The 25,874-nt window shown below is 34.5% G+C and overlaps 1 protein-coding gene across 1 annotated transcript in view; it reads right to left on the reverse strand.

Annotated features, from left to right (window-relative positions):
- Positions 1 to 25,874, reverse strand: part of UNC80 (unc-80 homolog, NALCN channel complex subunit) — a 228,787-nt gene that overhangs the window by 171,305 nt on the left and 31,608 nt on the right. Inside the window, exons 8-14 of the mRNA XM_051983635.1 lie at positions 16,891 to 17,152; positions 15,420 to 15,554; positions 13,899 to 14,121; positions 12,919 to 13,059; positions 9,849 to 10,117; positions 7,414 to 7,833; positions 2,250 to 2,396 (exon numbers count right to left, since the gene is read on the reverse strand). Of these exons, the coding sequence (XP_051839595.1) occupies positions 2,250 to 2,396; positions 7,414 to 7,833; positions 9,849 to 10,117; positions 12,919 to 13,059; positions 13,899 to 14,121; positions 15,420 to 15,554; positions 16,891 to 17,152 (1,597 nt within the window). The remainder of the gene's footprint in view (positions 1 to 2,249; positions 2,397 to 7,413; positions 7,834 to 9,848; positions 10,118 to 12,918; positions 13,060 to 13,898; positions 14,122 to 15,419; positions 15,555 to 16,890; positions 17,153 to 25,874) is intronic.

The following is a 25,874-nucleotide window of genomic DNA, read 5'->3' on the forward strand; positions in this document are numbered from 1 at the left end:
AAAAACATGGTAAGACAAATTAGGCTTAATTCTAGGAAATCTATTTTTCTAACCAGTCAGTTCAATATTAACATATTTACTTAAAACCTATAGGCAAATCTCTTTGATACTATTAGTATAGAATTAGGTTACAAGTTAATGTAAGGGGCATTTGCAGACTGAGTTAACATTCTAATAATGTTAACTGCTCCTCTGAAACTTCTTTGATCTTTTTCTTTCCCAATCTTCGCATTAGAGCCTACTATTTTTACTAATATGAGGGGCTCCTGGAACTGAAACTTCCACCATTAAGAAAGACAAACAATTTGGCATTGACCTCTCTATAGTCTTACAGAATTGCCTAAGAGTATATCTTAAAAACAGAACTTGAATTCAGGTATTCCTGACTCCAAGACCTGCTTTCCATCCACCATAACAAGCTATTTCTCTAACATGGCTTCATTCTCCATGAAAAGATCTTGATTATGTCAGCAATGATAATGATCTTCCTATTTATGTTACTGTTGTATACTCTCCAGAATCTAAGATTAGGCTAAATTGTTTGTTACCAAAGAGTTTTTTTTAACAACTCCAATCACAACAATCATGAAGTAATATTTCTCTTTTAATTTCAATTTTCTTTCTTAAGCAACTGGCCATTGCCATAGTGGGATGTTTTCTTAAGTCCAAAACATAGTCACTGATATTATATAGTAAAATAAAGATTAAAAAATGGATCTGTAAAGATAGAGGCAATACTATTCTTCAAGTTTAAAAAATATTATTACCAATTATATTTTGCTTATAATTATATAATTACTTTTTAATTATAATACTACTAATAATTATTTGGATCAGAATCTAAGACCAAGTAATAGGATCCAGGACTCACAACTGAGAGTGCTATAAAGCTGAAATTTTAAAAATGAGTACAAATAAATAAAAGTTATAAAGGGAGAAAAAAACCAAATTGGTCTGAAATTACTCAAAGAAACAGCATGTTAATAATGTTGGGTGAATAATTCATGACAAAATCTAATATTAAAAAATTGGGCTGGCAATAGATTTGGCAAGGTCTTCAAACTTTGATTAGATTTGTAGATTGATCTCCAGGATTTAGGTTTGCCTATGTCCCTTATTTTTTAATAAAAAATCTTTTGAAAGAAAGCAAGTAATCATGTTTCAACTTAAAATAACAAGTGAGAGCTATTTCAGCACACATATGTTTTATTTTTCAGAATTCATTTTGCTCTAGAAGGAGAAAGTTAAAAAAAAACCAAGGATCTAGAGCAGGGGTTCCCAATTTGTGGACTTGAGGGACCTTGATACTATAAGGGATTAGTTGCAAACCCAAATATGCATCAAACAGCATCATGTTGTAGACTAAATAACATCTTTCAGAAACAAATGTACATGGATGCTATGATAATTAATAAAATAAGAATTCATTTAAAAGAATTATTAAATTCAGAATATTTTTCCAGTCAATGGACAACACGCTGTCCAATTACTATTATATAAGGGTCCCAGAAGTTTTTTGATGTTAAGAATGAGTACTCATATTAGAAAATTTGGGAACCTCTGATCTAGATCATTAAAATGCAAATGAATCAGAACAAGTCAACATTTTTTTCCCTCTAGAATAATGCCCACAAACCCAAACTATTGAGTTTCAAGTTTCACATAGATCTCAAATGTATCAATTTAGATATCTTGAAGTAAAGATTCACTTCAGTTATGGAACAGACTCATGGAACTTAACACTATCTACTACTACTATTTGTCCACTTTTCCCCACTAAAATGCATTTCCTATCAACATTAATATAATATTTTATATAAAACAAATACTAAATATTTAATTCTTCCCCCCTCCCTGCCCAATAGAGTTAAAATGTATGATTGTCATAGCCAGCCAGGTGATTAAAAAAAAACATCATGGCTTATGACACGAAATTAGTTAAATTTATCAAATCTTATAATGTTTATTTCAAGCTATTGTTCTCACATTCCAATTACAAATCTTTTCACCAATTTGGAGCCAGCCAGACTATATGAGACCAGTGGCAAAAGCATTTTTCTCAATTAAACTTTCCTAAATCTGGATTTTATAATGACCTCAGATAACTAAGACCATTTATTTTCCAGGACATTATATTGCTGCAAAGCATTCAACTTAATAGGAAACTATGGTGCCTCATTGTCAAGGGATTTATTTATAAGCTGGAGGGGGAAGGGGAAGGGAGATGGAATCTACTTTAATTCTCTTACATTCTCTCGGAATACCTGGTGTCTCAGACGATCCCCAGAGAGCCCTCGGTGTCCTTCTCCACAGCCATAGGCACAACCCAAAGATTTTACAATTTTGATGAGCATAGTTAGAGCAAGCCTATGGGTGCTTACAGGTGTGCTTTCATCCTGGTACCCATGAGAAAGAGGAAAAAAAAAGATATTGGTTTATACTCCCATTAATGCTCTTGGGTTAATTCTGCATTTACCTCAAATTGACTAACATATTTGACCCAGATAATAATATTCTCTCTCTCTCTCTCTCTCTCTCTCTCTCTCTCTCTCTCTCTCTCTCTCTGTGTGTGTGTGTGTTGCAAGCAAACCCTATAATCTGAGGAATTTTTCCATCTTGATTTGAACTCAGCTACTGTCTCTCCCCAGGGATCTCAGCAGTTCTTAATCTTTTTTTTTTTTTTTTTTTTTTTTTTTAAGATTTGTGGACTGGTGAAACCTTTCTCATAATAATTGTTTTTAAGTATGTAAAACAAAATAGTAAGACTTCAAAGGAAATTTATTATATTTCAATATAGTTATTGTATGGAAAAAAACACCAGTTCATAGATTTCAGGCCAAGAACCCCAATTCTTATGTTGTATTTTTCATTTTTAAAATTTAATTTTTTTTTTACAGAATGCATATCCAAAACCAGAATGAGATCAGAACCTTCAAATCAGCTTGGTTCTCTCCTTGGGCCTTAATACCAAGGTGTTTGTACATATGTGGCCCCAAACTCAGCCAACTTGGGCAAGAGGTGGGGTGTGAGGTATTTGGGATGTGAACATTTGCCAGCAGATAGGCTTCCTAAAAGTTGCTTTAAAAACAGCATAAAATGTTGCTCCTGATGCATAGGTAGGCAGCTAAGTGGTTCAGTAGATAGAGTGCTAGGTCTAGTGTTAGGATGATTCATCTTCCTGAATTCAAATCTGACCTATGGGCAAGTCATTTAATCCTGTTTACCTCAATTTCCTCATCTGTAAAATTAGTTGAAGAAGGAGAAGGCAAACCAGTTCAACAAAATCCAAAAGGGGTCATGAAGAGTTGGCATTCACGGAAAGAAAACTACTGTATAGCTGTGATTCTAGGCTTTACCATGGCCTAATCTAGTTCTAATCAACTTGATTTCACAAATAGAGCCCTGGAATTATAATCAGCAGATCAACCTTCTAATGAAATTAATTAGCAAGAGATCTTGGGCAAGTTTATTAATCTCTTGGTACAAAGCCATAATAGAGTGGTATAGCCAGAAATTTTTTCATGTTACAAACTTGGTGACATTGATGGTACTTACATGCCTTCAATATCATAGAGATGAAAGAGTTATCTTAGATAATTGGGGAGGAAAGGAAGCTACTAGATGATGGACTCAGGGTAACTTCTCCCTCCCATACCATTGTTCCAAAATCTCTATTTCCCACTATGGGGGCAAGATTTTCAGTCTGAACCCACCAGAAATGAATGCATATATTTTGCTGCTAATTCCAAGCACAGTCTGTGATACTAGCCTTAGACACAAAATTTCTGATTATAGCTCTGGATCAAAATGATATAAAATATCGCTAGAGCCCACACTATCTGTCCTTAAAGACTTGCTGAGCAAAGCATTATAAATGACACTGTTTTATTATCAGATGAGATAATAATGTAAAAATATTTTGAAAAATGTTGTGTTGTATAAATATAATATTAATATTTCAGGATTGTCTGGTTAGAATAATGAGCTTTGTGATCACATACAGATGAAATAAAATATTTCAGATATTGGTAGAAGACTCTTAAATTCTTACTTACAAGAGTTCATTTATCCCCGGGTAAATATGGATGAACTAGGCATTTTTCGTGTCCTACCAGGGGAAAGAATATTATCTTCTACTTATGGAATATCAACCTGACAATTTGTTTCTGGTGAACAGGGATTGTTTTATTGTTGTCTTTATATCCCCAGAGCTTAGCACAATGCCAGTCACATAAGAGATGCTTAGAAATGCTGGACCATAAATCGATTGAATTATCAATACAAATAGACTCACCCCTTATTGTCCCATTATTGCCAGCCCTTAAACTTAGTTCTCCCATTAAGAAGCAAACATAGTAGGGAGGGAAAAGAAAACGTTATGTATTTCCAACTCCCTTCTATATTAAGAAAAGTGCTTAGCAATATATTAAAAAGAGAATGGAACATATTGCTCACATGTATATTTCTTTTAAGAATAAATGATAAAGGGCAGCAACTTGGTGTAATAGACAGAACACCAGCCCTGAAGTTAGGAGGAGCTGAGTTCAAATCAAGTCTCAGACACTTAATGCTTCCTGGCTGTGTGATCCTGGGCAAGTCACTTAATCTTAAATGCCTCAGCAAAAAAAAAAAAAAAGAAAAAGAAAAAGAATAAATATTAAAAGCATACTAACTCCCAAACCATTTAACCCCCCTCCCCACTCCCCCACTCCCTTTATGGAGGCATAATATAAAGGCTTAAAATGAGGGCAGCTTTGCTTCTAGTCATGCTAACAGACGTCACTAGCTTTGAATGAGGGCTCTGGGGCCATTTTGAAAAGTGGTTTATGTATATTATCTATTCATTGCTTTTTTTTTTGATAGAACATAAGCTATTTGAGGCCAGAGAATATTTTGTTTTTGATTTTGTATCCCTAGCATCTAGCACAGTTCCAGGCATATGGCAGTTACTAAATGCTCATTGATTGATTGGTTTTATCTTCAAATTTCAAAGCACTTTCTAAATATTAAACAAATTCTTATTCTCCTTTTCTGCAAAAGCAATTTGGAGTCAGGGTCATGCCCACAGAGGTGGACAGAAAAATCTGTTTGCTTAAAGAAGGGGGTCTGGGAACTAGCTAAAAGTTAGTTATATGATTTTCCTCAAATCCTGGAGCAAGTTAGCAAACATAGGGAGAAATCCGATATCCTGCCTTTTAAATGTTTTTTCTTTAACTATCTGAGGATTTATCTGATCTTATCAGCCTGCACAATTAAATGGTCTTCCAAGTTCTAAGGAAAATGAAATGCTGAGAGGAAAAAAAAATCTATAATTTAAGAAGTCTAAACCAAATATTTCTTGAGCCATAAGCAGATTATTTTAGAGTGGCATTACACATGAAGAGCTCTTCTTATTTTAAATAGCTGACTACAATATTGTTCCAGAAATTACTAACTTGGCTTTAAAAAAACTTACAATTCTTTTAAAAGGAAATAATATGTCTAAATTATGCCTAGAGAAATATCCAGCAATTCAGTCCACAAGTGTGAGTGTGAAAGACCCACAAATGAAGTGAATTTTGTCTTTTGTCTTTCCAGCTTCTCTTGAACATATTTAGCAACCTGGTATCATTATTAGGGTCATATTTTTCCTTTCAGACTGTCAGGTCTAGGGGATCCTTGAAAGGTCCTCTGTGATGCTTAAGAAATTGGAAGGGACGAGATAAATTTTAGGATTCCTCAGGGGCAGAAGATAATGTCAGGGGTAGGAAAAGAGTGAAATACTGGATAGAAGGGATATACAAAAACATAACAAAAAAAGGGAATCCAGGGGACAAATAGTGATTGGGAGTCAGGAAGCAAACATAGGAAAGACACTGACTCAAGGCTGACTCATGAGCAATTTGGAATGGAGGAAGAGAAAGGAAAAACATTTAGTCATAAGAAGACCTTTGATAATTAGTCAATTGCACAGAGAGAGAGAGAGAGAGAGAGAGAGAGAAACAGAAAGAGAGAGAGAGAGAAGTAGAGACAGAGACAGAGATAGAGACACACAAAGAGATACAGAGACAGAGAGAGACACAGAGAAAGAGACAGAGACAGAGACAGAGAGACAGAGACTGAGAGAATCAGAGAGAGATAGAGACAAACAGGTAGAGAAAGAGGTAGACAGAGACAGATAGTGACAGAGAGACAGAGACAGAAACAGAGAGAGACAGACATAGAGACAGAGAGAGACAGACAGACACAGAGATAGAGTCAGAGAGAGAGACAGAGAGACAGACAGATAGAGAGATAGACAGAGACACACATAGAGAAAGACAGGAAACATAAAGACAGAGAAAAGAGAGAGAAGGAGAGTATCATTATTTTAGATCACAGATAATAGTATACATCAACAATAAATATTGTATAAATTTTGAACTTTACATAGTTGATTACTATTTATGAACACTCTAGCGATTCAGAATTAGTACAGAGAATGTGAAAGCTATATTATTTGACCAATAAATTAAAGCCCAAACTGAAAAAGGAAACTAAGGTATGAATTGAACTTAGGCATGGTATCTCAAAGGCATGGGTATTAGGTTTAGTAACAGTTAGCATGATTTTTATCCCAAAAGCTAGAGAAACACATAGAGTTTGATATCAGAATGGATCAACAACCGAGGAACTTGATGAATAGATGAATGTTTTTCCTTTTGCCTAGAGAGAATGGTTGTCAATGGCTCTTAAGTGTGCCTTGAACTGGGAAAAAAGTAAGATAAAAAGAAAGGGCAAATTGATGCAGTTTCATATTTGTTTGCTAGCCACTGTCCAAAAAAGGAAAAAAATAACTCTCAGGGGTTTAGTTGTCCAGAAAAATAAGAACATGTGATTTATGACAACATTCTCATGCAATACAACAGGAAGGCACTCTGTCACTGATACTGTCTGGTTGGCAACACTTTTAAAATTTAGAATTCAGAGTTTCATCTAAATAATTTACTGAAGCACCTTTGGGAAACCAAAGGCTTGTTTTTGCCTTTTTTCATAACTCACATATATTAGCCAGTAGTCAGGGTGACAGCAAGCGACTCCCTTAAACTTCATGTACAAAGCAATTCTTAAGGATTATAAATTACAGAAGAGTTCTCAAAATACATCAGCAGAGGGATTTTCCACACCTGGAACATCTTCAGTAGAATGTCCCTTGAAGGACAGGGACTATTCTTATTGACTCTGTAATTCTAGCATTTAGCATTGTGCTTGGCATATAGAAGGTATTTAATAAGTGATTATTGAGTTGAAGTGATGAAATAACATATCTAGACCCAATACCAAAAATAATTGTCGGTAATTATTGGTCTACTTCAACAGACTTTTTGCCAACAAGCAGTGAACATAAATGAGGGATGATGTCTTAGTATGATTTGCAAAGGAATTCAACCATACCTTTTCTTGATTCTTATCATTTTTTTCGTAAGGGCCACCTCCACCTCCTCCACCACCACCACCACCTCCTCCTCCTCCTCCTCCACCTCCGCTTCCTCCTCCTCCTCCTCCTCCATCACCTCCAGCAACTCCTCCATCACCACCTCCACCTTCTTCTCCACCTCCATCTCCAGTTCCACTAACCAAGGGACCACCAAATCCACAGGTTGTGCTTCCAGAAGGTCCCTTGAGCTGAAAATTTCCTTCACTTGGCCTCTTTTCTGAAGTCTCATTTTCCTTGTTCTCACTTTTCTTTCTGTTCTTTTCTACACAGGGGACCACACCAAGCTGGAGTAGGCATTCAACAATGTTCAGTGCCACATCACAGATGCGAGAGCTGATGTCATGGTTTAGGACAAGATAAACAGCCTTCAGAATCACCTGAGAAGAAAACAAGCAAATCCCTTGAAAAATTATTGAATTACCTGAGTTACCTCATTTTGGTTAGTCAATCATTCAATCTGTCAACAAGCTTTTACTAAGTTCCTACTGTGTACCTGGAACTATGCTAATACATACATACATACATATGCTAATAATACAAATAACCTTAAAAGAAAAAGGCAGCCCCCACTTTCAAGAAGCTCACAATCTTAGGAGGAAAAATTTGGTCAATATTCCTTAACACTGTTCTGAATTAAGAATTCTTCATGGTTTATGAATTTTGTCCAATGACCAAGTAGTGTTGGACAGCTTAGATTTAGTATTTTGCATAGTGTCATGGCTGGGCTGATTTTATAGTGTTGGTTTTAAAAGTATTTCATTAGTCAAGAAAACATTTCAGAATATATATCTTCCCAAAAACTTGAAATGTATTATTGATACTATTCAACTAAACTTTCCCAAGTAACTATGAGATGTAAAGGTCATTTTTCTTTTTCTGATGGGCATTCTGGGACAAAGTATCAGTAGACTTAGCATGTTCTGTAGTCTTTCTCTGCATTTAGTCTTCAAAGTCAGAACAGACATATATAGATATAGATATATAGAAAGATATAGGGTTAGGTGGATATATATATATATATGTATATTTGTGTATATATCTACATCTATACAAATATATATACATACATGTTTGCACAGACACATATATCCACTTTTGCCTATATCTACTAGTTATCCTCCCTAGGCAGTTCAGTGAATTAAGTACTGGGCCTGGAATTAGGAAGATCTGAATTAGTATTTAGCCTCAGAAACTTACATAGCCCTGGATAAGTTACTTAAAGGAAATAGTTATCCATCCTTACAAAACAAACAAATAAACCCCAAATCAAAGCCAAAGAAACACAAAAACTCTAATTGCTGTCTTTCCTAAAAAACCTAAACGGGATCACAATGGGTTGGAACAACTATATGACTGAACAACAAAAATATGGATATAGATATGAATAAGTATAGATAAATATAATTACATATAGATATAGGAACAAACATGGATATAGATAAAATGTATAATCTACATATATAATTTATATCTATATGCCTCTTTGGGGTATGGGGAAGATTGTATAGAGAACAAGTGAGAAAACTCCTTTTACTAATAACAGATCTGTTGCTACACACTTTACAGTTAACAATAGTTGTCTAGTCCACTGAGAAACTTGTAGTCACATTAAAGAACTAAAGCCACTTAGATTCTGAAGGTGGCTCTCTATAAACTATTGTATATAATTTGTGTGTTTGTGTGTGTGTGTGTGTGTGTGTGTGTGTGTGGTATGTGTATACACACACTATACATACATACATATATATGTAATTAACTCTCTCTAACATCCATTTATCTATCCATCCATAGTCCTAAGACTCTTAGGGCAGTTTTGAATTTTAATAGAGTTTGGAACCCTTAATACAGAAAAAAAAAAACACATGGATAAATCTCTCTATAAAACTGCATATAAAACTCTGTCAATAACTATAGTTCTGGATTTATTTGGACTTCCTAGTAGAGAAACTCCTTCGGCTAGTACAGATTGGCAATCTTCATATAAATTCAAATCTTAGAAAGCTGCCTAGGACACTGAGATGTTAGATCTGTCAATCAGTCAATAAGCACTTAATAAGTGATGCAATTAATATGTGTTAAAGGAGGGTCCCAAATCTAAGTCTTTCTTCTTTGAAGGTCACTCACAGATACTTAAAGTTTTCTATAGTATAAATACTCTATATGGTAGGAGGAACTTTATTAAAAAATTACACATGCAGATTTATTCTCTTAAAGTTCAATTTTCCTTGAAATTCATACTTCTCCTTTTATAACATATAATATATAACTCCCTTTATAAAAATGGCAGTAGTAAGAAGAGTTCTTATTTGTTCACTTGATGGATAACAAACCCTACAAAGAATATTCATTTATTACTTTATAGAATGAAAAATCTTTATTTCTTGCTCCTTACCGAAAGATCCAGCATGCCATTCTTGTGAACAAAATTATTGGTCCCATCAATATGTTCAGTATCCTCTAAATAGCTGTAATTGATGCAGGAGTCAGTTAGACTTCGGGGCAGATTAGCACATGCCAGAGGTTCGTGGGGCATTTCTGGAATAGGCACCTGGTTGCATAGCTTCCTCATGTGCTCGCTGAAAAAGTCTGCATAGCCCACATTGAATGATGCTAGGGTTGTGTTGAAGGTAGCCACTGTGATGGTGGAGATCTGCGATCGCACTGGGAAAAGAAGAACAATATCTTAGCATCCCCTTCTGAGCCCACAACACTATTTCTTATCCAGAGTTATTAAATAAGATGATAATCATCACAGCTCTAGCTTCATGGATTCTTGATTTCTTGTTACAATATTTAAAACCGGCTTAACCACCACAAAGATATCATATCAAATTATGTCAATACATAAAGCAAGAGTTCCCAAGTTTTTTTTGAAACCCACAGTTTAAGAGGCTTTGGTCTAGGTAATCTGTGAGATCTCCAGCACTAACATTTTGTAATTCTTTAATATTAACTGATTTCCCTCATTACAACTGATCACTGACTGAACACACATATCCATATTTTGTCTTGAGCTAAACTTCTGTTTTTATGCTGCTGAATACTTCTAAGAAGTACATAAAATTTGGTACCACACCGGACTCAGCTTATTCTCTCTACTTTCCTTTGCATATTTTGTACTATAGTTAAAGTTAGACCACTCAACTATACTTGAACACATCTCATCTTTTTCCACTTTGGGGTCTTTGTTTATATGATATCATCTCCTTCCCAACTATTCATATCTCCCCTTGTATTTAACTGTGATGCAGGAAGTAGATTTTTACTAACCCTACAGGCAGAATTAATGTGTGGGAGTTGCAAAGAGGTATATTTAGACTCAAAGTAAGGGGGAAAAACAACCAAACTTAATAACTGTAAAAAAATGAAACAAAAACTCAAGGGGAAGTGGACATCCTTTTCCTAAAGTATTTTAGATCAAAGTCAGATGAACCCTTGGTAGGTATTTCTAGAGGGGCATATATGAATATCTACATCTAGTCTAGATCAGGGTTTCTTAAACTTTTTCAATCACAATTCCTTTTTGTCTGAGAAATTTTTATGAGATCCCAGATAGACAGGTATATAAAATATGTATGCAAATCAAACATTTACTGATAATGAATCATAATTTTGTGACCCTGCCCTCAGTTAGGTGACTTTCATATAGGGTCATAACCCACAGTTTAAGAGGCTTTGGTCTAGGTAATCTGTGAGATCTCCAGCACTAACATTTTGTAATTCTTTAATATTAACTGATTTCCCTCATTACAACTGATCACTGACTGAACACACATATCCATATTTTGTCTTGAGCTAAAATTCTGTTTTTATGCTGCTGAATACTTCTAAGAAGTACATAAAATTTGGTACCACACCGGACTCAGCTTATTCTCTCTACTTTCCTTTGCATATTTTGTACTATAGTTAAAGTTAGACCACTCAACTATACTTGAACACATCTCATCTTTTTCCACTTTGGGGTCTTTGTTTATATGATATCATCTCCTTCCCAACTATTCATATCTCCCCTTGTATTTAACTGTGATGCAGGAAGTAGATTTTTACTAACCCTACAGGCAGAATTAATGTGTGGGAGTTGCAAAGAGGTATATTTAGACTCAAAGTAAGGGGGAAAAACAACCAAACTTAATAACTGTAAAAAAATGAAACAAAAACTCAAGGGGAAGTGGACATCCTTTTCCTAAAGTATTTTAGATCAAAGTCAGATGAACCCTTGGTAGGTATTTCTAGAGGGGCATATATGAATATCTACATCTAGTCTAGATCAGGGTTTCTTAAACTTTTTCAATCACAATTCCTTTTTGTCTGAGAAATTTTTATGAGATCCCAGATAGACAGGTATATAAAATATGTATGCAAATCAAACATTTACTGATAATGAATCATAATTTTGTGACCCTGCCCTCAGTTAGGTGACTTTCATATAGGGTCATAACCCACAGTTTAAGAGGCTTTGGTCTAGGTAATCTGTGAGATCTCCAGCACTAACATTTTGTAATTCTTTAATATTAACTGATTTCCCTCATTACAACTGATCACTGACTGAACACACATAATCATATTTTGTCTTGAGCTAAAATATTTCATTCTGACTACATCCATTTTGTTCTTTCTAAATCATGGTTATTATCTATGTGATTTAGTTAACACTAAAAAAAAAGACAAAAAAATTAAAAGACTTTTGAAAAGTTGAGAGTAATTGGAAACAAATGTCTTGGTGGAAGTATTAAGCAGCCATTGAATCATTTAGTAAACAAGAAGAGAGTACAATATGCCAGGAGCAAGGAGGTATGTCATGAGGCACATTCCTTGGCAGCCAACATTGTTTTATCTGTTGTCCTTTAAGGTTAAAAACCTTTGATTTCTTTTAGCATTCTAGAAAATGAAGTTGAAAAGTACATGGGATCAAATAGGGCTTTTTTCCCCAAATGCCAATCTGTGAGTATCATATTTCTTTCTTATAGTCACCCTAACTATTATCTAGTGGTTCTTTACTGGCCCCAATCGCAGTCTGGGATCTCCCTCCCTTAGTGGTGCCTTTATCTGCTCCCTGTCACAATATGATTAAAACTTTCATTTGACTATCTACTGCCATTTACTCTATCCCAAACCATCCTATGTGTTTTTGCTCCAGGTGAAAATATTCCTAACTAGTACTCATGTTGAAAATACTAGTCTCTGTGTCTTAACAGTATCCTTGTAGGCTCCATGAAGTCTTTGATTTTGTTTGAATTTTGTCAAATGGAATTAAGTAGCTCCTGCTAAAAAGATGCAGGGTTGGAGTCCTTTAAGGATAAATGGTTATGAGATATATGCTTATGAGATATATCTACAAATAGAGCAGAAGAAGATATTATCACTGAAGGTATTTAGATAATAACACCTCAGAAATAGAAGAAGGGCCACAATGCTCCTCAACTCATACTTCCTTTAGCTCCCCTTTCCTGTATAGGACATACCTTCTTTGACAGTATTCTCTCCATGACTGTTTGAGTGATCTGGTAAATCACTGACCAGAGTATGATGGGAATGGGAGTGCCTAGCACTCAGACTTTCCATTTCAGTGGCTGCATCGGAACTTCCCCGTCTGGTGAATTTGCCTAAGATGAATAAAAATATGGTTTTAAAAACTGTACAAGATTCTGTTTAACTAATTATTCTTTATCTCTGAAAGGAGAGGTGGGAGGAGGTAAGCATGATGAGAAAGGAGCTTTGTGGAGCCACAAGACTCTGATTCTCTTTAACATTTAGGCTCAGGTTTCTACATGAAGTTTCCTGAAGACAGGATAAATCCATTTTAATGTAAATTTCAGGAACTACTAGTTCTACAATAGACCAACAATTGTTTTTAATGTCAGCTGATGTTATTACTTTTTAAAAAAAATTTGGACAGTGGTTTCACAGGTAAGGGGAAATTCCTAAAGGAAATGCTCATATTTTTTGTTGATCAATAACTTCTGCAATTTATAGTTTCTAAGAGTTTTCTGGGTTCACTAAGGAGTCATGACTTGCTATGGTTACATAGTTAATATGTCATATTAGGAGCCAAGTATGAACCCAAATTTTCCTAACTCTGAAGCCTCAACTGATCTTTCCATCCTTCCCTTCCTTTATTATTTCCATTATTACATTTAATAAAGATATTTGTATATATCAGGGTTATTGGCCTAACTTTGGTTCTACAATGACTCTTTGGCCTTTGATATATTTTAAGACTGGGCTTCTAGAACCAAGTGATTAGACAATTTGCAGTTATCTAAATCTCACAAAGGAAAATCCCAGACAACTACCTATCCTCTGCTTTGGTTGTGACAGAATTAAATTATACTTGGGACTAGGCTAAAAATCTTTAGCCTAGCTGTTCTAGAAAGGCCTTGAATCTCTATTTTTGCAGTGTTATATTAGAACATCAAGAAAAACACTTAAATCTTGCAGTCACCTAATATGGTGGTTTGCCAGCCGCCTTTTTCAATACCACGTCTGTCTTCTCCAAGACCAGAAAAGCTCCCAAATGAGAAGGTGCTGCGTGTGGGAGACACATCCAGGTGATCTTCATGGAGCAGGAAAGGCACTCCCATTCGACGCTGTCTTCTCTTCCCCGTGTGGTGAAATGGGATAGAACCTTTGCGTTCTCGTTCTCGATCTTCCTTGCGACTTTTAAACTATGAAGTGGAGTGTGTGTATGAGAAAGAGAGCCAGAGAGAGAGAGAGAGAGAGAGAGAATTAGAAAGAGACAGAGACAGAGAAAAGACAGAGAGAAAAAGAACAGAGGAAGATAGAGACAAAGAGAGAGAGAGAGAGAGAGAGAGAGAGAGGGAGAGAGAAAGAAGAAAAAGAAAGAGAGAAAGAAAGAAGGAGAGAGAGAGAGAAAGAAGAAGAGAGAAAGAAAGAAGAAGAAGAAGAGAGAGAGAAAGAGGAAGAAGAAGAAAGAGAGCAAGAAAGAAGAAAAAGAAGAAGAGAAAGAGAAAAAGGAGAGAAAGAAAGAAGAAGAAAAGAGAGAGAGAAAGAAGAAGAAAGAGAGAAAGAAAGAAGAAGAAGAAGAGAGAAAGAAGAAGAGAGAGAGAAAGAAGAAGAAGAAAGAGAGAGAGAGAAGAAGAAGAGAGAGAAAGAAGAAAAGAGAGAGAAGAAGAAGAAAGAGAGAAAGAAGAAAGAGAGAAAGAAGAAGAAGAAAAAGAGAAGGAAGAAGAAGAAGAAGAAAGAGAGAAGGAAGAAGAAGAAGAAGGAGAGAGAGAGAGAGAGAGATAAAGTCATAGAAAAGATTACACACAGTTCAGTGATCCAGAGACCTTAAAATAGGGAGTAAATGACAAGGTAGTATTCCAGGAAGAGGTCAGAAAAAGAACAAATCTTTGATGTTATTCAAAATAGAGCAAGGGAAGAAGACATATATCTTTCATTGAATTATTGACTGGCATATGTTTTCCCTTACTCTATTTTGGACATCAGTGACTCATTGTTTGTCCTTTTCTTGGAATGTTTCCTATTGCTTAAAAATAATGAACAAGGATAGACATAGGTAGTTTTTTTCCACTCATTTATATTTATGGTCTGTTAGCCCATTTGTGTAAAACACAATAATAATATAGCTAAGGTAATGGGTTTAGTGCCATGAGGCCCAGACATCTTTGTTCTAAAATAGTCAATTTGAAAATATATAGCATTAGTCACAAGGGGAATTGGGTGAGATACAGTGAATGACTATCATAAAAACTATCACCTTCACTGAAAAAAAAATCAATAAAAAGCAGTTCCAGGTGCAAACTAACCCTATATAATTGCCATACCATTTTCCCATACATATAATTAGTATTCAATAAAATTAGAATTATCATTCTCTATCAGAACATCTGTACTTTTCATTGACAATATTGTCTCCGACCAGGTACCCAGTTTACTTAAGGTTGTTGCTTTTTATTTTTTCATCACCAATATATTAGACATCTTTGGTAGTTTCACTCACCTTCTTAAAAATGTTCATGCCCAAGTCTGAAGAGAGATCTGGAACTGCAGATCTGCGCAAGTTGGTCAAAGACATTTTAGAAAAGGCCTCTGTACTTAGAGATTTTTCCTCCTCATTACACTTCATGGTAAGATCCTTGAAAAACGATAAGGGCAAATGTGGAAAAATCAAACCAATGGGTACCTCCTCTAAGCAGTATTAAGATGGTACAATTCTTCTTCAGATTTGATTTGTGATTAGTTACTGAATTACTTGATTTAAAATTGCTTATCAAGTATTGAACTTTAAACCATGACATTTCATAACTATTGCATTTTGTCATTGTAAGTCTTTATTTCATGCAATGTTAACTTGGTGTCCTAGTTTTCTGGGGCCAATTTGACTGTGGTATTGTATATTCTAGAAATCTGGAAGTCTCATTTTCTAGTTGTAATAAAGTGGAAGACTAAGACTAAGCAATAAAGGCTTTTTACTGCAATGATTCAGGCAAGTAGTTACCCACTTTGGCTAGGATCACTTTCCAGCAGGTGAAAATACATATTTGTTTTTGCTAATTCAGACTCCTATTTAATTGCTTTTTCAATCTATGTAACTATATCCATATGTTAGAATTCTTCTAATATGACATTTCAATCATCCGTAATTTGAAATATTATAAGGTTCAGATAAATAGATCTTCATCTGTACAATGAAATGTTGGGATTAGATGTTTTATAAGGTCTCTTCCATTTCTAAAACTATGTTCCTATGAGCCCCGTCACATTACCTCAAACTTTATGTGTTTTGTTATTTCATTATGAAAGATAAGTAAAAAATATAGTGGGTTTGTTTTTTTAACAAGTTTCGGTATCTGAGTCTGGATAAGGGTAGATATTCAACACACTTTCCAAAATTACCTATGTTTACAGCCCCATATAATGAAAATTAATGTTTCTAAGAGATAACTAAGAAATATTACATGTAATTAATGTTGAGTGCAAGTATAAGATTTAGTATCTATGTGGCCCTGGACAAGTCACTTTACACTTTCTCAGTGCAAATTTTCTATCTTTAAAATAGCATCAATAAGTTTTGCTGATACCTCATGAAATTGTTGAGAGGAAAATGACATGTAACAGGCTCATAAATGTGAATCATTATCTATCTATCTATCTATCTATCTATCTATCTATCCATCCATTCATCCATAATCTCTCTCTCTCTCTCTCTCTCTCTCTTTCTCTCTCCCTCTCTCTGTCTCTGTCCATCTTTCTATCTATCTTCTTGAGAGCTAAATTTATTTGAAAAGAATAGTAAAAAGGCCAAAAGTTTAGAGCAAAAGATAGAGGAAGAATAACATTTTTTGAGGGGGGGGCAAATCTCCAAGTATAATAAGCTTTCAAAAATGATATTCATTTTCAAAGAACTAGAGGAAAATGAATGGTTGGTAATTTGTAAAGCCAGTGTTCTAAAGTGTAATGATTTTTCTTACTTGGGTTTTATGAGTGTTCACGAGTGAGGGAGTTGCTGCCACCATGGAACTGCTGCGGGGTCTGGGCAGATGCAGAATCTCTGGCTCTGGAGACTTTTCTGGTTTCTCTTCTAACATGTGTCTTAATCTCTGCAGATAATACATCAGGGACCACTGAGTGCCTTCCTCTGACCAATGGGGCTGGAGTAGGCAGCGTAGTACCGCAACATCAAAGTAGGTGGCATAGCGGGATCGTTGGCAAGGAGGTATCACTAGAGAAGCTCTGTTTCAAATCAAATTAACCAATCAGTAATTATTCAGTAGACATTTAGGAAAAATTTGTCATGTGTCATGCATTGTGCTAGGTACTTGAGATACAAGGGCAAATAACCACTGTCCGGGAATTTACTTTTTCCTAGGGGTTCTAAGTTCAGTTGTTTATTCATTTATCTCTTCATTCATCGATCTATTTATTTTTTGCATCATGGACTCTTTGGCAATATGGTGAAATTTATGGAAACCCAAGAGTATATTTTTAAGTAAATACAATAAAAGATATGGGATTATAAAGAAAATAAATTATATTAAGATTATTTTTTAAAAGTTCAAAATCCTCGGGTTAAAAATTCCTGTCTTGGGATGGTACAACTTAATTACAGATAAGCATATCAAGATATATTAAAATAAATACAAAGTAATTTTTCAAGGAGTGGAAGATTAATACCTGGAAGAATTGGGCAAGATCTCTTAAATTTAGTCTTCAAGGAAGCTAGGGGTTCCATGTCAAAGCATATTCATTACTAACCTCAAGTCAGCAGAATTCAACTTTACCACATGCCTCACAGGATTTCAGCAAATTTCAAACATAGTTTGTATGATAAATTTGGAACTATCTACATTTTGCAATGGGATAGATTTCTGGTGCACCAGGAAATACTTATGGGAAATCATTCTAGTTTTAATTGTTCCTTATTCCCTCATCCTATTCCATCTAATTAAAACACATTACAAACTGTCTTCAGATTCTCTTAATTCTTTGAGATTTTCTCTCAACCAGACAAGACTGATATGTTTTTCTTTTCAAATAGAGCTATTATTATGCTGACCCCAAGATTACAGTAGGTGCAAACTAGTTGTATATGGTCTTATGGTTTCTTTGGAAATCCCTCCCTCCCCATTGCTGCAATCGGAGCCCATTATTCTGACCAGATGTCTCCATTCCCTAAGCCTTGCCAAACTCTTCTATGGACTTTTAGTTATTTAAATAACTTATGTAACAGACTCTCAAGGCTGAGCCTTTCATGAAACTCTGACCCTATGGAAGCATATTTAAACTCTGCTCCCTCTGCCCCTCCATGACACACTAAATATTCCAGGATGTCCCATATTTCAATTCCTTTGCCTCTATGAAAGACCCTTGTTGTTAGTACTTTAGTAGTCCTATCTATGTTGGATTGACATCATCTACCCCTAAAAATGTAAACTTATGCATCTAAATCAAAGACTCATGTCTTTGCTAAGGGCATGGGTCAAAAGTAATTTTTTCAAGAGAGAAGCACATTTTGTGTACAGAAGCAGGGCAAATAAAAATGCTTTAAGTTCCTGAACCCCCACCCCAAGTAACACCCCCATACCACATTTTTAAATAAGTTAAATCATACTAGAATCCTGAGACTTGAAGAGGAGAAGTCACAAGAGAGTAAGTCTAAGGAGGGAATATGGAAGTGGGGAGGCTTTAGTCCCATAACTTCAGCTTGGAGGCTTGCATTTTTTTTTTTTTTTTTGGTATTAAGTCAGCATCTAGGAGCTTATGAGTCCTTCAAAGGAAGGGATCATTAAGCAATTAGTCTAATTTCTCCTAATTAGAGAACTATTTTAGGTGAAATATAGCAAATAAATGGCACATTATAAATTAGCAATAGAAACTGGACCTGTGATTTCATTGGTATAAGGAATTTCCGGGATAGGAAACTTCTCTGCGTACACTGGGCTGGTGCCTTCTCTGTAGTTTAGACCATGAGAGTGTTACCAAGATCATAGAGAGGTTAAGTCCTTCTTCAGGATCACACAGATAATAAGTATCCGGGAAAGGATTTGAACCCAGATGCTTTTGGCTTTACAATTAGTTCACTAGCCACTATAACATGCTGTTTCACTTCCTAATCATAGGGTAATGCTCCTTTTTTTTTTTTTTTAAATCTCTAGGCCAAGACTATATCTATTCAATAACAAATATCTGAATAAAATTTAAATACCAGTCATCTCACATCCAGGTGAGTCTAAAATCCAAACATTTACCTTCTGTAAATAGCAAAGCCTGAATAATTGACTGAATTTTTAGAATTTCTACAACATCTGGTATTCTGTAGGAATATCTATGATGTGGAACTTTTTGGCTATGGCTTAATCAAACCAATTTTCAGAGCACCTCTCTGCATTAGATATAGGTGGAATTATATCATGCTTTCCATATTTGTAATTTACTATAAGATCTTGAACAATTAGTTCTCTTTGCCATTTTTTATCTTGGTTTGCTTTTCAATTCAATTCAACAAGAATTTATTTAGTTCCTATTGTATTCACTGTACTGAAGAAACAAAAATGAAATTAGACATAATCCTTGTCCTTAAGGATTTATAATTGAATATTTACAATGGATCCATAATTATTCCTTTCATCCCTGTGGACTCCAGTCCTTCCATGCTATTTTGCTTTTTATCTAAATTTTTTCATAAATCTTCCAATAATGTCTACCCTAATGAACCAGAAACTTTTTTTCTAGTTATTTTAATACAATAGATACAATCAAATGAAGAAAAATGACAATCAAATGTGATAATTTGTGTTTGACACATAAATCTGTATAAGTGCCTGCTGTTATTATTTCAGTAACAGAAACTTTTTAATGCCCTGAGAAAATTTAAATGGAGAAATCCATCACAGTCAAGGGAGATGACAATAATAAAGATATGGAAACATGAACAAACAGGATAAAAAATACAGAAAGTTAGATAGTTTAGATGCAATATTGAACAAATACAGAACAATAACAAGGAGAGCCGGAAAAGTAGATTGGAGACAGATTGGAGATAGCAACAGACAGTCACTAAAGATTTTAGAGAAGACCAGTGGAATGGTTAATTGGTGTATTAGGAACATTGCATTGACAGTGCTGTGAATGATAGAATGAAGAAATAGCATAAAAATTAGTTAGGAGATTACTATAACAAGTGAGAAGTGATAAACACCTAAAAATAAAAATCTGGTTGTAGTAGAAACAAAAAATTAGGATGGAAATGAGAGATGTTGGAGAGGTACATTCAACTGGGCATCCAGGTGATATAGTGGATAGAGTGATGGGCTAGAAATCAGGAAGACTCCTCTTCCTGAGTTCAAATCTAACCTTAAATATTTCCTAACTGTGTGACCCTGGGCAAATTACATTCCTCTGTTTGCCTCAGTTTCCTTCAGTAAAATGAATTGGTGAAGGAAATAACAAACTACTTCAGTATCTTTGTCAAGAAAACCCCATATGTGGTCATGAAGAGTCAGATACAACTTAAATAATTGAACGACAACAACAATAATATTCAACTGAAGTTGACAACTGATTAAGGGAAGAGGTAAAGATGATTCTGAGATTAGGAACCTGGGTAATAGTGTGGATAGTAGGGCCATTGACAGAAATAAAGATTTTGGAGAAGCAGGTTTAAATGGAGTTGCCTATCATAATTATCTAGGAATAATAATAGTAAAACTAATAACAACAACTTATATTTATATGTTACTTTAAGGTTTACAAATATTTGATTTCATAAGATACTATTATCTCTATTTTACAGAGAGGAGAAAACTAAAGCTAAATTAAATAATTTAACCTGAATTCCACAGTTGTTACATTTATCAGGCAGTATTTGAACTTAGGTTTTGATGACTTGACATACAGAGGTTGATTAACTCTTCCTCCTAGCTCTTAAGAAGATAAATACCAGTAAAATGTAACTATGATTTTAGCTTTTTGGCAAAAAGAACAGTAAAATTGAAGGCAGGTTGGTAACATGTATTAATCATAGGTTTTTTGGATTGAATCACATGTCTTTTGAATTATTTTAAGGTAATATAGAAGCTATTTTTTTTTACAAAAAATATCTTGAATTTGCCATTCAAATAAGTTTTCCATGATTTTTGTATTATTAATTCAAATAAATGAACTTTTTAAAATTGTTGTTGTTAAGTGCCTGTCAAACAGTATCCTTGATCTTCACCTAGACAAAACAAAAAGAAAATACAAAGACCAAAGTTAACAGTCTCTGCTCTCAGGGAATTTAGATTTTACTTGGAAGGATATCATATGTATAAAGTATCATACAAGGTAGGAGAGAATGGGGGCCAAGTACATATCTAGATCAAAAAGCAGGGAAATATTTAAAAAGGTTGAAAACATTTCATAAGAATTGTTTATATCTACCCCCCTTTGCAATTGGTTATTTATATTATTAAAGATTTCATGTAATTATCTTAACATTCAAAATACTTCCCTGTAGTAAGTTATTTATTTTGAGGGATCTATTAACTATTTCTGAATCCCTAGATTGATTCCTGATTGTCTTCCTGGTTTCAGGCCTGGCATGGTACCACATGGCTGCCCAGTTGAGTATAGCTGTCCATTATCTCTCATTATCATCCCAATTTTTTGTTTCTACTACAACTAGATTTTTTGTCATGTGTTAAATAGGTAATGTATCATTAGTGCAGTGTATATAATTCTAACAAAATTCAGATCATTCTTAGGAGTAATATTGCGGAGGATGATTATTATTTTGTAGTTTTTTTCAGTCATTTTTCAACTGTAGTCCAACTCTTTGTGCCTATTTGGAGTTTTCTTGGCAAAGATACTGAAGTAGTTTGCATTATCCTTCTTCAATTCATTTTATAGATGAGGAAATGGAAGCAAATAGAGTTATGTGACTTGCCCAGGGTCACACAGCTAGTATATGTCTGAGGTGAAATTGGAACTCAGGAAGATGAGCCTTTTTGATTTCAGGCCCAGAACTCTAAACTTTATTACTCTAGTGGGTCAAAATAATGACTATTTTTCTCAGAAGAACTACCTTAATTGCTTTCTCCACTACCTTATTTAGTTTAGTCACTATACTAAAACTGATTGCAAATATGATGTCAAAGCAAATAATTATCAACTGCTAAATCCAAGAAAAAATGTGGTCACTGACTGATGTTCATGTAGATATAGAAAAAGAAAAAGTATTTTAGATATTTGGGAAAATAGTGTCCTTTTACTTTAAAAAAATTAGAAATTGCCATATTTTGATTTTGCATCATCTTTATTTAATTGATTTAATGTAATTGATTTAAATATATTTCCCCTCCAACGCTGAAAGTCATTTTGTACAAAAAAAGATATATAAGAAAGAGAAAAAAGAACAAGTAATCCTGTAAAAATTAGCTATCCTTTGAGTTCTAAAATCATTGTCTTTTATTTTAAGAAATATGTCTTACCAATACATTGTTGGTAGAATTGTGAATTGATGAAACCATTCTGGAGAGCAATTTGGAACTAGGCCCAAAATACTATCAAACTGTGCATACCCTTTGATCCAGTATTGTCTCTATTGGGTCTATATTCCAAAGAGATCATAAAAAAGGGAAAAGGACCAACAAGTGCAAAAATGTCTGTAAGCAGCCCTTCTTGTGGTAACAAGGAACTAGAAACTGAGTGGAATGGCTGAATAAATCATGGTATATGAATGTAATGGAATATTAATATTCTATAAGAAATAACCATCAGAATGATTTCAGAAAGATCTGGAGAGACTAACATGAACTGAGACTAAATGAAGTGAGTAGAACCAAAAGAACATTGTACACAGCAACAACAAGATTATGTGATAATCAACTATGATGGACGTGGCTCTTTTCAATAATGAGATGATTCAGGCCAGTTCCAATAGACTTGTGATGGAGAGAGCCATCTGCATTCAGAGACAAACTATGGGGACTGAATATTAATCACAATAATATTTTCACCTTTATTGTTGTTGTTTGCTTGCTTTATTTTCTTTCTCATTTTTTCCCTTTTTGACCTGATTTCTCTTGTGTAGCATGATAAATATAAAAATATGTTTAGAAAAATTGCACATGTTTAATCTGTATTGGATTACTTGCTGTCTAGGAGAGGGGAATGGAGAAGGCAGGGAGAAAAATTTGAATGCAAGATTTTGCAAGGGTGAATGTTCAAAACTATCTTTGCATGTGTTTTGAAAATAATAAACTATTATTAAAATACAAAAGAAATATGTCTTATTGGAAAATTGAATATGTCAATTTTGTCCAATTAATGAATATTTGAAATCTACCAGTGACCTATGGCTGAAAGGAACTTCATGATGCAACAAAAGAGACTGTTGCAGTATAAATTACTTTCATAGAGAGAAATATCCTTTTCTTACATAGTTATTACCCTATTTTATTTAGTTTATAAATTCAGATTTTCACATATAGATTTTCTTATGGTGGCCACACATGAACTGAGAAAGTAAAGTCCACCATATATGATTAATAACATTTTCTTTTAGTCAAAAATACACTTTTCTTATGAGAAGGTTAAATTGACTTGACAAGAAAGAAGGGAAAAAAAGATGAAGGCAAGATTTTTTAAAAAGGAAATTTAATGATTCTATTTGTCTGTCATCAGATCCCCACTTAATAGAATTCACAAAGCCTTACTGTTGGATTATAAAATGCACACCCTGGGATAAAGAAACTAGCTTCCTGAAAACAAGAAGGAAATTGATGTAAGTTCTGAACTGTGAGAATTAGTCATGACCCCATGAGGTCTTTTAATGAATCAGAAATTCAAACCTATACTTTTACTAGGTAAAAATGAAATTTATTAATTCAAGAACTTGTACCATAGTTAAATGAGTATGGAGTTCAGGGAATAGCCACATTTAGTTCACTCAAGGTTAAGTTAAAAGAAAATGCTTTGATTAGATTAGGTAGGTAGTAGTAAACAGCTTCTGTTCCAAGACATACACATTCTTTAGTTATTAAAGCCCGCTTCTGTTCTTTCCTGTGATTAATAAATGGGCTCCATCAATGTAGGGATATTAACTGTCAATCAAAAAGTCCCTAGGCTTTGTCAGCTCTATGGCAACAAGCTAATGAAGTTTAGTGGAAAGATGCCATAGTTCATTTTCTCTAACAGACCACTGATTTATTTCTAATTCACCAGTAGTGTATAGAAATGTGTGAAGACCAAAACACAGAAAATAAACTTTCTTCACAGAGACATCTTTGCTGAATTTGTCCTTTATAGAAAGGCAATTGTGTGAAATACAAATTTAATTCTGTTAAAAATAAAATGCAAATTATACACACACACACACACATATACATACATAGATACATTGATGGATATGTATTATTTCTCAACTTTAACCCTCCTCTGAGAAGGTTTTCCTTGAAAGGGGAAAGAGGACTTTCCATGTAAAAAATGTAAGCCTTTATATTTTAGAACTTTGAAAAATTTGCCATGAAATTTAGTTCAACTTAATTCAACAATGATTTGGTTAGTTGTATGGCAGAGCTAGAAAGACAAAAATGAATCAGTTTCTGTCTTCAATAATAATAATAGCTAACATTTATACAATGCTTACTATGTGCCTGATAAGTGCTTTATAATTATTTCCCATTTGATTCTCACAACGACCCTGAAAAGTAGGTGATATTATTATCCCTATTTTACAAATAAGGAAACTGAGGCAAACAGAAACTAAAGGACTTGCCTAGTGTCACACAGTAAGTTCCTGAGGCTGGATTTGAACTTAAGTCTTCCTCATTCCAGGCTTGGAACTCTATTCAGTGTCCCAGCAGGGGCAGATAACAGATATGCAGGTGAGTCAATACAAAATATATTCCAAGTAAATTGAAAATAATTTAAAGGGATAGCATCAGAAAACACTAACTGAAGGAATTAGTGAAAGCTTCTTATAGGACATATAGCACTTGAGCTATTTTGAGAGGAGCTTGGGGCTTCAGGAAGTGGAGATAAGGATGAAGAACATTCCAGGGATGGGGGACACTGCAAAGACATAGATTTGGAACATAAAATATTGTAGGAAGGAAAGAAAAAAAAGGCTAGACTAGTTGGAAGGTAGAATACATGATTTGAATTAGAAAAATGAATATGGAAAAATAAGAAGCAGTAAGATTGTGAAAAGTTCTAAATGTTAACCAAGAATTTGCATTTTTTTCTATATTATTAGGAAGCAACTAAAACTTCTTAAACAGAAGAGTTATATTGTCAGAAATGAACTTTAAGAATAAATCTTTTTTTTTTTTTTTTGGTTGGGGAAGGATTTGAGAAGATGGTAGAGAGCAAATTCCCCCACAAACAAAACAAAATTGTGCCTCAGTAAACATAGAGAGGTGAAAAATAACCAAGATTTGGGGCAGAACAGGGATCCTCCTGGGACAACTTGAGAAGACCAAAAAAAAAGACTCCAGGACTAATTGGTTCAGACTAGGACTAATTGGTTCAGGCTAGTTTCACACAAACAGCAAGCAGGGAACTCTGTGGCTAGCTGGATTCAGTAATATCCTCAACCTCAACCATCATCTCCTAGACAACTGAAGAGCTGGGAAGGGGGTATCTGAGTTGGGGAAGACTGAGAGAACTTCAGCTGATAAAGAACATCAGGTACAGTTGTGCTGCTGAGGAGTGACACTGGGCAAAAAAGGAACCAGTACACCAAGTGAAGGTACAGACAGTAGGGCAGGAATGCTGCTAGCTGCAGGCACTTTCAGGAGGGTAGAGATCTTGGTTTGGGATTCCAGGCCAGTGAAGCCAGAGGCAGCATCTCCTCGCTACCCCCTTACTCCCCAGGATTAGTAATGGTTACACTAATAAATTCTCCTTAAAAAAAGAGCAGACAAAAGAGAAAAAGTTTCTATGACCAGTCATAGAAACTTACTATGGAACAGGA

This window comes from Antechinus flavipes, chromosome 3, assembly GCF_016432865.1.
Source record: "Antechinus flavipes isolate AdamAnt ecotype Samford, QLD, Australia chromosome 3, AdamAnt_v2, whole genome shotgun sequence".
NCBI lineage: Eukaryota > Metazoa > Chordata > Mammalia > Dasyuromorphia > Dasyuridae > Antechinus > Antechinus flavipes.